At 44.2% G+C, this 9,038-nt stretch overlaps 1 protein-coding gene across 2 annotated transcripts in view; it reads right to left on the minus strand.

Moving 5' to 3' along the window:
• vps50 (VPS50 EARP/GARPII complex subunit) overlaps positions 1-9,038 on the minus strand; it is a 136,744-nt gene that overhangs the window by 111,190 nt on the left and 16,516 nt on the right. For both annotated transcript variants that reach the window (XM_042075866.1, XM_042075868.1), the window contains exons 5-9: positions 7,743-7,796; positions 2,996-3,066; positions 2,046-2,163; positions 1,751-1,786; positions 1,237-1,319 (exon numbers count right to left, since the gene is read on the minus strand). In XM_042075866.1, the coding sequence (XP_041931800.1) occupies positions 1,237-1,319; positions 1,751-1,786; positions 2,046-2,163; positions 2,996-3,066; positions 7,743-7,796 (362 nt within the window). The remainder of the gene's footprint in view (positions 1-1,236; positions 1,320-1,750; positions 1,787-2,045; positions 2,164-2,995; positions 3,067-7,742; positions 7,797-9,038) is intronic.

Genomic DNA, 9,038 nt, shown 5'->3' on the forward strand with positions numbered 1-9,038 from the left:
GTTGAAGTAGAAAATGGGAAGGACTCCACTGGCTGTGTGCAAGTGTGTGTGTGTGTGTGTGTGTGTGTGTGTGTGTGTGTGTGTGTGTGTGTGTGTGTGTGTGTGTGTGTGAGAGAGAAAGAGAGATTATGATCTTTCAGAGCCACCTGTCCAGTCAAATACCATCAGAAAAGCTGTGGCCATCATAATGGTTATGAATGACCAACCACCTTGAATAAAGAGTTCTTATTCCTTTGCATGTGGTCTCTGCGGATGTATTTGAACTCCTTACATAACATTGCACATTCAATGTCATTCAAGGGTCGTTTAGTGTCATATTTATTAAACTGTGATAATACATGACAAATCCTACAAAGGTACAATGACAAAGGTACCTGCTTAAGATCTCAGATGTTTGGCATGTAGCATTTTGCACACAAATAGACTACAGTAGCCACCTTGAAAAGTCATCAAGAGCACTTGAGTAGCTGAATCATGCCTTGATAAAAACATTAAGTGGTACATCTTATGAAATGGTAAGGGGCCTAAAAAAACACATACTGTGTGTGTGTGTGTGTGTGTGTGTGTGTGTGTGTGTGTGTGTGTGTGTGTGTGTGTCATCCTTCATCATCCTACATTTAGTCCTATTAAAGCATCGCTGAATTTAAAAAAAATGTGTCATGGCTTATAAGCAAGTCTATGTCTTCAAGGACCTGGCCAGTGCATATCAACTCCATAAAATGCTTTAGACTGAAGAGCAAAGTCCAGACTCAAAGGTGTATAAGCACGATGGATTATTGAAAAGACAAAGTGCACTTCACTCTCCTCTCTTTCGGGGCTGCAAAGTGAGTCACAGTGAAAGCACAAGATGGTTGTTTGGGCAGGTTTCAATGCCGTATGAAAATGATCCACTTTAACACAAAACATGGTGCTTCAATCAAGTGCTCTTTCTCATCAACAACAACCTTCGGAAAACATCTGAGAGGAAAAACCAGATACAGCAGCCTGACTCACCGCATACAAACAAATAATAGACGCATTCATCGAGAGCGAATGGCGCTTTAGACTAGTAAGGCTTGGCCAATTATGAATGCTGCTCTGGGGCCAAGATTTTTTTTTTTTTACAGGAGACAGACATTTTAATTCCACAAAGTCCATCCATTCATCCATTCTTGTCAGTGCCAAGTCCAATTTTGGATTAAAAAGTCAATACCAGCTCCTGGCACTGTGGCCTTCATGTCGGCATCTCTAACATACCTGATACAGCTGTAGTGTTTGAACGTGCTGGCCGCCTTTTGACATTCCAGACACAACTGGATAGCACCTGGATAATCTTCCTCCTACACACACCATAAAAGAAAGAGAAGAGACAGAGAGGAAGAACAACAGAGGAGAGGCAAGGAGAGAAACAGAGAAACATAAAAGGCAAAACATGAGAAGTGTCAGAGCTACTGAGACTTAACACAGGATTTGAGAGTAGAACCCGACATCTACCAGTCATGGTGGTTTCTACTCTATAAAAAGCCACCATGCAGTTTGTTTAACACCTACATTTTAATAGCATTTGTGAATCCCTTTCAAACCTGCCTGCAACCAAAAGCCTTTGAAACTGGACGTGCCTCCAGCTAGACTGAGGCAAGCTTCCTCTTAACATTCGCTACCACAGAGCAGAGAGAACATTTCCTCAAGTGCCGTTTGACCTATGTTGCCTCCTGCCCTCAAATCCACTATTATGGACATGGAGCTGTTGAGTTGGGGGGTGGGGACTTACCTCCAGCATCTCACTAAGCCTCACGTCCGTCCTTTGCTGTGAAAAACAAAGGAAAACAAAACATACAGTTAGCTGACTCATGCCCAGGTTAACAGGGGGGAATACAACAATAGATTGCACCACTACAAAAAGCAATTCAGGGTAGATATCTATGTATATGATTTCTTGATCATTTTAATTTTAATCATCTTTCAGATTTTTTTCTCTTTAATCATCCTTAATGACTTTCTCCGGTTAGCAGCAGTGTCCAGTTCTGCATGCCGAGTAAATTGGGGCACAGGAAGAAGGATCCTACCAGGGTCTTTATGGTCCTCAGAGACTTGAGTAAGCCGGTCAGCAGTTGCCTCCTCCTCTGGTTGGCTAGGAGTCCGAGACTGGCCTCAGTGAAGCCCTCTTTAGAAAAGCTCAGCTGCCTACAATCAACAGCAAAACCAATAGAGATTAATTTCAGTCACACCTGGAACATCAGCGATTGATGATGTATGTCCTGAAAAAAGACACATTTATCTAGATCTGCACACAATCATTGGAACATATTTCATTAATTCTGACAACCCTACAGATCTAATATATGACATTACAATGCATTTGGCATGCTCTTCGGGTAACAGGACCATTTTTACCATGCTATGAGGTTCTCTCCTAATATCTATCTATAATATGAGAAATGTGTTCTTTTCAAGAGTCTGACAGACTTGGATGGGTGTATTTCTGAAGACTTAAGAGAGTGCAGTGTCAACTGTGAAGCTATTTGGGTGTGAAATGCTACAGCTATCATTAAAACACAACATTTAATAAACAAGTCTTGACTTGAACAAAATGGCCAACAACTTCAGAAGCAGTGTGCCAGCAGCCACAAAAACACATTTTGCATATCTTGACCTCTCCAACATGACAACTGACTCCAGATTGCAGTGTGCCGGCAGGTTAATTTTGTATGGCCACTGCACTAGTTATAACAAGAAATAACAAAGAAATTGGTCTCTGAAACATCAAAAAGAAGTTTTGATTTTCAAAAAGAAAAACATTACGTGTTTCGGTCCATATATAGTCTATACTGTCGTCCCTTCACCAAGAACACTGTTACCTCTCAGAATCACCTCCCAGAATGAAAGAATGTGAGTGCAGCGTTGAGAGGTCTGAATTTTAACTTTAACATTGGTACAGTTTGGCCCAGTGTTTCCACTCTTGGTGCTGTGGGCTGTCCTACAGATCAGAGTGCCGCTGCCTCAAACCCTCACTCACCTCCTGGCATTGGTGCAGATGACTGCGGCCAGCTGCAGGTTGGTCTGCAGTGACGTCACTCTCTCCAGCTCCTGGAATATAAAACAAACAAACACACAAACACACATTGGACACTGCTGTGCGACTGCATTCTCACATTCTTTCGAGCAGAACCCCACATGCACCAAATAATGGAACATTGTGTGGTGAGGAGTGAAGTACCTTCAGAGCAAATCATTCTTCATTTCAGAAGGAAAAAAAAGCTTTCATCACGCACAGAGCTGCTTCTCTAATTTTCAGAGAGGTTTGAGTCCTTTGCCTGAGACCCTAGTCATTAACGAGTTCAGTGAGAGTACATCTTGTCACAGGGCTCTGGTTCTCAGTGACCCATGTAAACCCGTATACCCATTTTCTTTTGCCGACAATACAAACTGGAACATGGCATGCCAGTGAATTCATTCCTCCTTATTTTGTTCACCTCTTTTGACTTTCTAAAAGAGAGAGTGGCTGGGGATGCTTTTAAGCAAAAAAGGCAGCTCTTTACGTTTGGGGGAACCTCTGACACCTTGCAGAGATGGAACATGCCCCAAGTGCAACCTCGCAAGCTACTGAGCTAATCGCCCGAGTGACAAATTTCTCTCCAATCCACCCATCCACTCCTCTGTTCTTGCCTTTTTATTCTTTATTTCATTCTTTCTTTCTTTCTCTCGCGCTCTTGAAGAGCCAGCTGTCACAGCCCGGGGTCTGAGAGCATGCTGGGTGACCCCGTCATAGGACACACAGCCACTAAGCCACGAGGAACAGTGAGTGCTCAAAGAGGAAAACAGGAAAGTGCCACGATAAAATCACTATTTGTCGAGCGAATACGAGGTGGAGAAAATCAATGCCACGGTGAACAGGCAGCAAAACGGCAACAAAAGATCCTTTCTTCCCCCAACATCTTCCGCCAACAAGGAGGATCTTTCAAATGCCTTAGCTTTAGTCCTCACTGTCTTTTTGGGAATAGGGCAACACCAGACTTGGAAAAAGTGAACCTATTCACAATCCATCTTGAATAGGCCATAAACGACATGCATGCAAATGAAATGCATGAAAACTACCGACGAGAATGCTGGCGTGTGTTCGTAAGAGGATCACTCAACCACGGGCCAGGAAAATTAGGACAAGACAGGAGAACATATTTCAGCTGAAAAATACAAGAGCATTAAAAATTAGTTTAAATCACGGCGTGGAGAATCGAGGTTAACAGGAGGGCGCGGGTGGACTGCGTTGGCTGTTTGACATGGCTTTACTCTCTCAAAACCCTTGAGTTTTTCAAAGCATCCTCAGAACAAACAGTGCACACCCTGAATCTCCCACAAGTACCCTTGGAAGCGCCCTTTGCGTGGCCCCTCAGTGAGTCATAGCAGTGGGCACACAGTAGGGAGTGAGAAGTGCAGGATGTAGATTAGGACACAGGGAAGCCAAGGAAAAGGAATTGAATTGTGGTCTCACAGAGCCAACGAATTCAGTGAGTCCGGGACTTGGAGGAAAAAAGGATGGCCGTGGAACAGAGCTATAGATTACCTCCATGATGCATTTATGCTATAGATTACCTCCATGATGCATTTATGGATTTACATAAAAAATAGCAAATGGTCGCACTCCAAAAATCTTTTTCTTTCTTTTAATCCATTTTAGCACAGGGGTTAATTGACAAACGTTTCGGCCTGATGGCCTTCGTCACACTGACGAAGGCCATCAGGCCGAAACGTTTGTCAATTAACCCCTGTGCTAAAATGGATTTTAGCACAGGGTTTCGGCCTGATGGCCTTCGTCAGTGTGTTTAAACACACTGACGAAGGCCATCAGGCCGAAACGTTTGTCAATTAACCCCTGTGCTAAAATGGATTAAAAGAAAGAAAAAGATTTTTGGAGTGCGACCATTTGCTATTTTTTATGAGTTCCCTGGATTACGCACCCACAAAGAAACAAGAGAAGAATCGGGAGAGCGCGGTGTTGGCCAAGAAATGGATTTACATAAGCCATAGATAGATATACTTTATTGATCCCTAGGGGAAATTCAAGAAAGCCATGCATGGTCATGTGCCTTACAACTTACACAGTCAGATTAGCTGCCGGTCAGGCAAACATTAGTGTAAAAAATGGGCAGGAGGGCACTGTGCCCTGCACTTGACAACCACCCCAAGATGCCATTCCACTGCGATTCATTAATAGTCCACTACTTTTCCATTACCCCAGCATGTCTTTGTCATTGCAAGTATCCCAAAGTTCCAGTCCCATTCCAAATTAGGAAAGCTTGAAGGGTTACTTGGAACCCCAAGAACTAATATCCCTTCCAGATGCAGTGCTGTGGATGGGCTTGATTAAAGTAAAGTAAAGTATTCTGCTATAAATCCCTTGCATTTCTAAGGAGTCACAAGTCATATGTCAAGGTCATCCTCTCTGGTATATAGTCACTGGGGAGTTCCCCTGGGTGTTTTATATTCATGCACCTCACTGTTACCCTCCTGACTTTGACACATTGTCTATGCATTGGATATTGGTCAGGGAAACTATAAAATGCAACTCTCCAGGAGAGACTTAACCAACATGGTGCTCTCTAAGGAAAAGGGACACAAGAGCATTTGTGTGTGCATGTGTGTATGGATTGAAAAACAATTTTCCGACCACTTCCATCAGGGTCAATATCCAAAGTGTAATGGCCAAGCGTGTTAAGGTGGCACAATGAGAACCTTTCAACGCCAGTTTAATAGTCAAACGTTCCCAGTACAGGAGCATCTGTGGCCAGTTAAATAAATAGATAAATAAATAAACCGTGGGCCGAGACCATTTCATTTCTCTTCATTGTTACCTGACAGGGTCTCTGGTCATGATTCATTAGGACTCTCACCTGCTGGGCCAGTGTGCAATCTCCTCTCACTGAAAGGCAGTTAGGTACCGGCAAGTTTGGCCACTCAATTATACATCCTCCCCTCTAACTCAAAGCCGATAAGTATCTGGATACCGTGAGGGATGAAGAAAGGCCACCTACAAGATGGCCGCACTAGGTCCTCCGCCTCCAATTGTTTTTGATGGATCCATCTCATTCCTGTCCATTCCAGTCAATCGCTTCATTTATTAAAGACATGTTTCACAATGCACAGAGTAGCCGATTGATAATGAGCTGGCAAAACCTCGCTTGAGGAGGTGGAATCAATTCTGTCTAATGATCATGTGAGACAAATGGGAATGGCATAGTTTTATTTTCGTCTACTGTTCCTGAACGCACGTAGGTGCACACATAATCACTATTATTACCTCTCATCAAGGCTGAGATTGCTTTCAGACTGGTGGAGATGGAGACCAGCACTGGGGCTTGAGTTTGCCTTGAGGCTTGAAAGGCACTGTGATACCTTTCAGGGGAAATACACTAGCTCTTTTCCTCACATTATCTGTCTTCCTTTCAAATACACAATTACCGAAATTTGGCATAAGCCACAGGTAAGGTCAATGCCCATCAATGGTATCAGAGGAAGAGGAGAACATCTGAGAGGGAGAGAGAGAAAGAAAGATAGAGAGGGTGGGCAGGTGGTTGTTATCTAAAGCTCTTTTTGTCATGCACTCTATAAGACAGGAGGTTGAAGAGAATTTCGAGTGGCATCAGAGCTGGACAGCTTTTTGAAGCGAGTCAACACACTGACACACCTAATCTCAGCAAATCCGCTCATATATCTACCTAATTAATCGCACGACTTCACTGCACTCTGGTTGCTAATTTTTAGACTGACGCAAGCGCCAGACCTTACCCTGGCTCATGGGACACCTCTGAAAAGGCTAATCGAGCCACTCCATGACTCGGGAGTCCCCGACGCCAAGAGGCTTTACGTATAGCCTGAACGTGGTGAATCCCACCGTAGCCGTGATCAAAGCTTAGCGCACAACAGACGGCTAAGTTGCGCGTGTTAGTGTGTGTGCGACTGAGAGATGGGGGGGGAAGAAAACATTCTGAAAGTGATCCTATTAGTGATCTGAGGGAAGGTAGCCGCAGGCAAAAGAGCCGAGACATCCCACTCCCTTTCTTCTCCACTCCCTTTGATGATCCCAGGGAAAAAGGCTGAAGAAATATGGAGGAAGTGATCGCTTGAAGTAAAAAAATAAAAAATAACGTCAAAACTTATAGGTAGGGAAACAGACCATTACCGACATGCTAATCAGACACGGTGTACATCATGAATACAAAGAGAATGATTTACAGCGTTTATTAAAATGAGCTATAAAAAGCCATTGTTATCGGGTGTGTATGTGGTGGAGTGGGGGCGGTGATCAGCCATTATATTGGGTAGGAAAACACAGTAAGAACATATTGCCATGGAGACAAAAACATGTGTGAAAGAGCTTCAGGATTAGCAGCACCAGAACACAGAAAATCCCTTCAGTGCATTTCTAGATAAGAGAGAGAGACAGAGAGAGAGAGAGAGAGAGAGACAGGAGAAATGTGTACGCGTTTTTGTAAATGTGACCCTGACACAAATGCTTTGGTGCAGACGGGCAGCCCAGCTGGTGTAGGCTGTTGATGAGATGGTCTGATTTAATGGAGGCAGAACACTTAGTGTCGCCCCATCAGGGTCTTGCAGGTGACCATGTGTTGGACTGTGTGTGTGTGTGTGTGTGTGTGTGGTAAGTGGAAGAGAGAGAGAGAGAGAGAGAGAGAGAGAGAGAGAGAGAGAGAGAGAGAGAGAGAGAGAGAGAAAGAGAGAGTTGATATAGGATCAGAGAGATTACTTACCTTAACATAGGAGGGCTGCTTCTCCAAGATGAGATCAGCAACTTTTTTGGAGACCTATATAAAAAATAAAAAAACAAGGTCAAAAGGTGATTTCAGAAACATAGGACAAACTGACAACTATGCACAGCTGGGAATCCTTGCATTTCCCACTGTCCTGTAGGGAGAATTGACTGGAATCCTTAGCCAGCATCCTCCAGGCACTAAAATCTGATCATCCACCATAATTTTCCTACACCAGCGCTGAAGGGGATTTGAATGCAAATTTATATTCTCCAAAGGGCTTGCGCTATGAATGCTAAGTGTCTGTGCAAGCACTTGAAAACAAATTTCAACAACCAAACACTGATTTGTGATATAGAAAACCGCTGGAAATGCTGTGGTGGGCACCATGGGCACCATGGGCACCCAACACATGGGCTAAAAATACACATAGATGTACCTTGGCAGTATGAGAGCATTTATGGACAGTGCGTGTCACATGCCAACTCCAACACACACCTAAGTGAATCCTTCAGAGGACACAGGAGTGACCAAGGCAAAGACAGGCCCCTTCTGAGGCTCCTAAATTACATTTCAGTTTCCATGTGGAGATGAATATATAAAGCATGCAAAGTGGGGGCATCACAATGCCATTGGTGTTCTGAGCAGCGTGGGCTGACCACAGGGTGACGGAAAGCAAGCCTGATGCAACGGATGAGGTCACCGCCGAGAAGAAAAAAAGGGGGAGAAGAAAGCCAGAGAAAAAAAAAACAACAACAACATGAGGTGTGAAGCATGCGTTTGGGGCTGTGCACGATGAGTCAGAAAGCACGCCATGGCCCTGCCTATTACCATGGCTGCAGTGCTCTCTTTCTCTCTCTCCCCCAATCTTGCTCTCAAGCTCTTTTTTTTTCTCTCTCTCTCTCTCTCACTCTCTTTCTCTCTTTCTCCTATTAACACTCTCTTCCCCCTCGCTCTCCTCTCCCACTCACACTCTCTTTTATTCTCCCTCTATCTCACTACTTTCCTCCATTACTACCTTTCTCCCTCTCCCTCTCTCCCTCCCATGGGCGGATTATGAACTTTCGGGCCCCTGGGCCCAGATGTATTAAGGGCCTCCCACTTATTGTCGTATACATTTTTAATTTGTTTGATGTGATTTCCTGTATTCCTGGTGCATTTTGGGGATGGCCAATACTAAATTCAATCAGATTCATAGCCTACATCCTGATTTGCTGATATTGAGGCAATGATTCCATGCAAAGGCATGGGCTTCAGGGCCCCCTGACCCCTTGGGCCCCTGGGCCTGGGCCCGGT

The sequence above is a fragment of the Alosa sapidissima genome, chromosome 21 (genome assembly GCF_018492685.1).
Source record: "Alosa sapidissima isolate fAloSap1 chromosome 21, fAloSap1.pri, whole genome shotgun sequence".
Classification (NCBI taxonomy): domain Eukaryota; kingdom Metazoa; phylum Chordata; class Actinopteri; order Clupeiformes; family Clupeidae; genus Alosa; species Alosa sapidissima.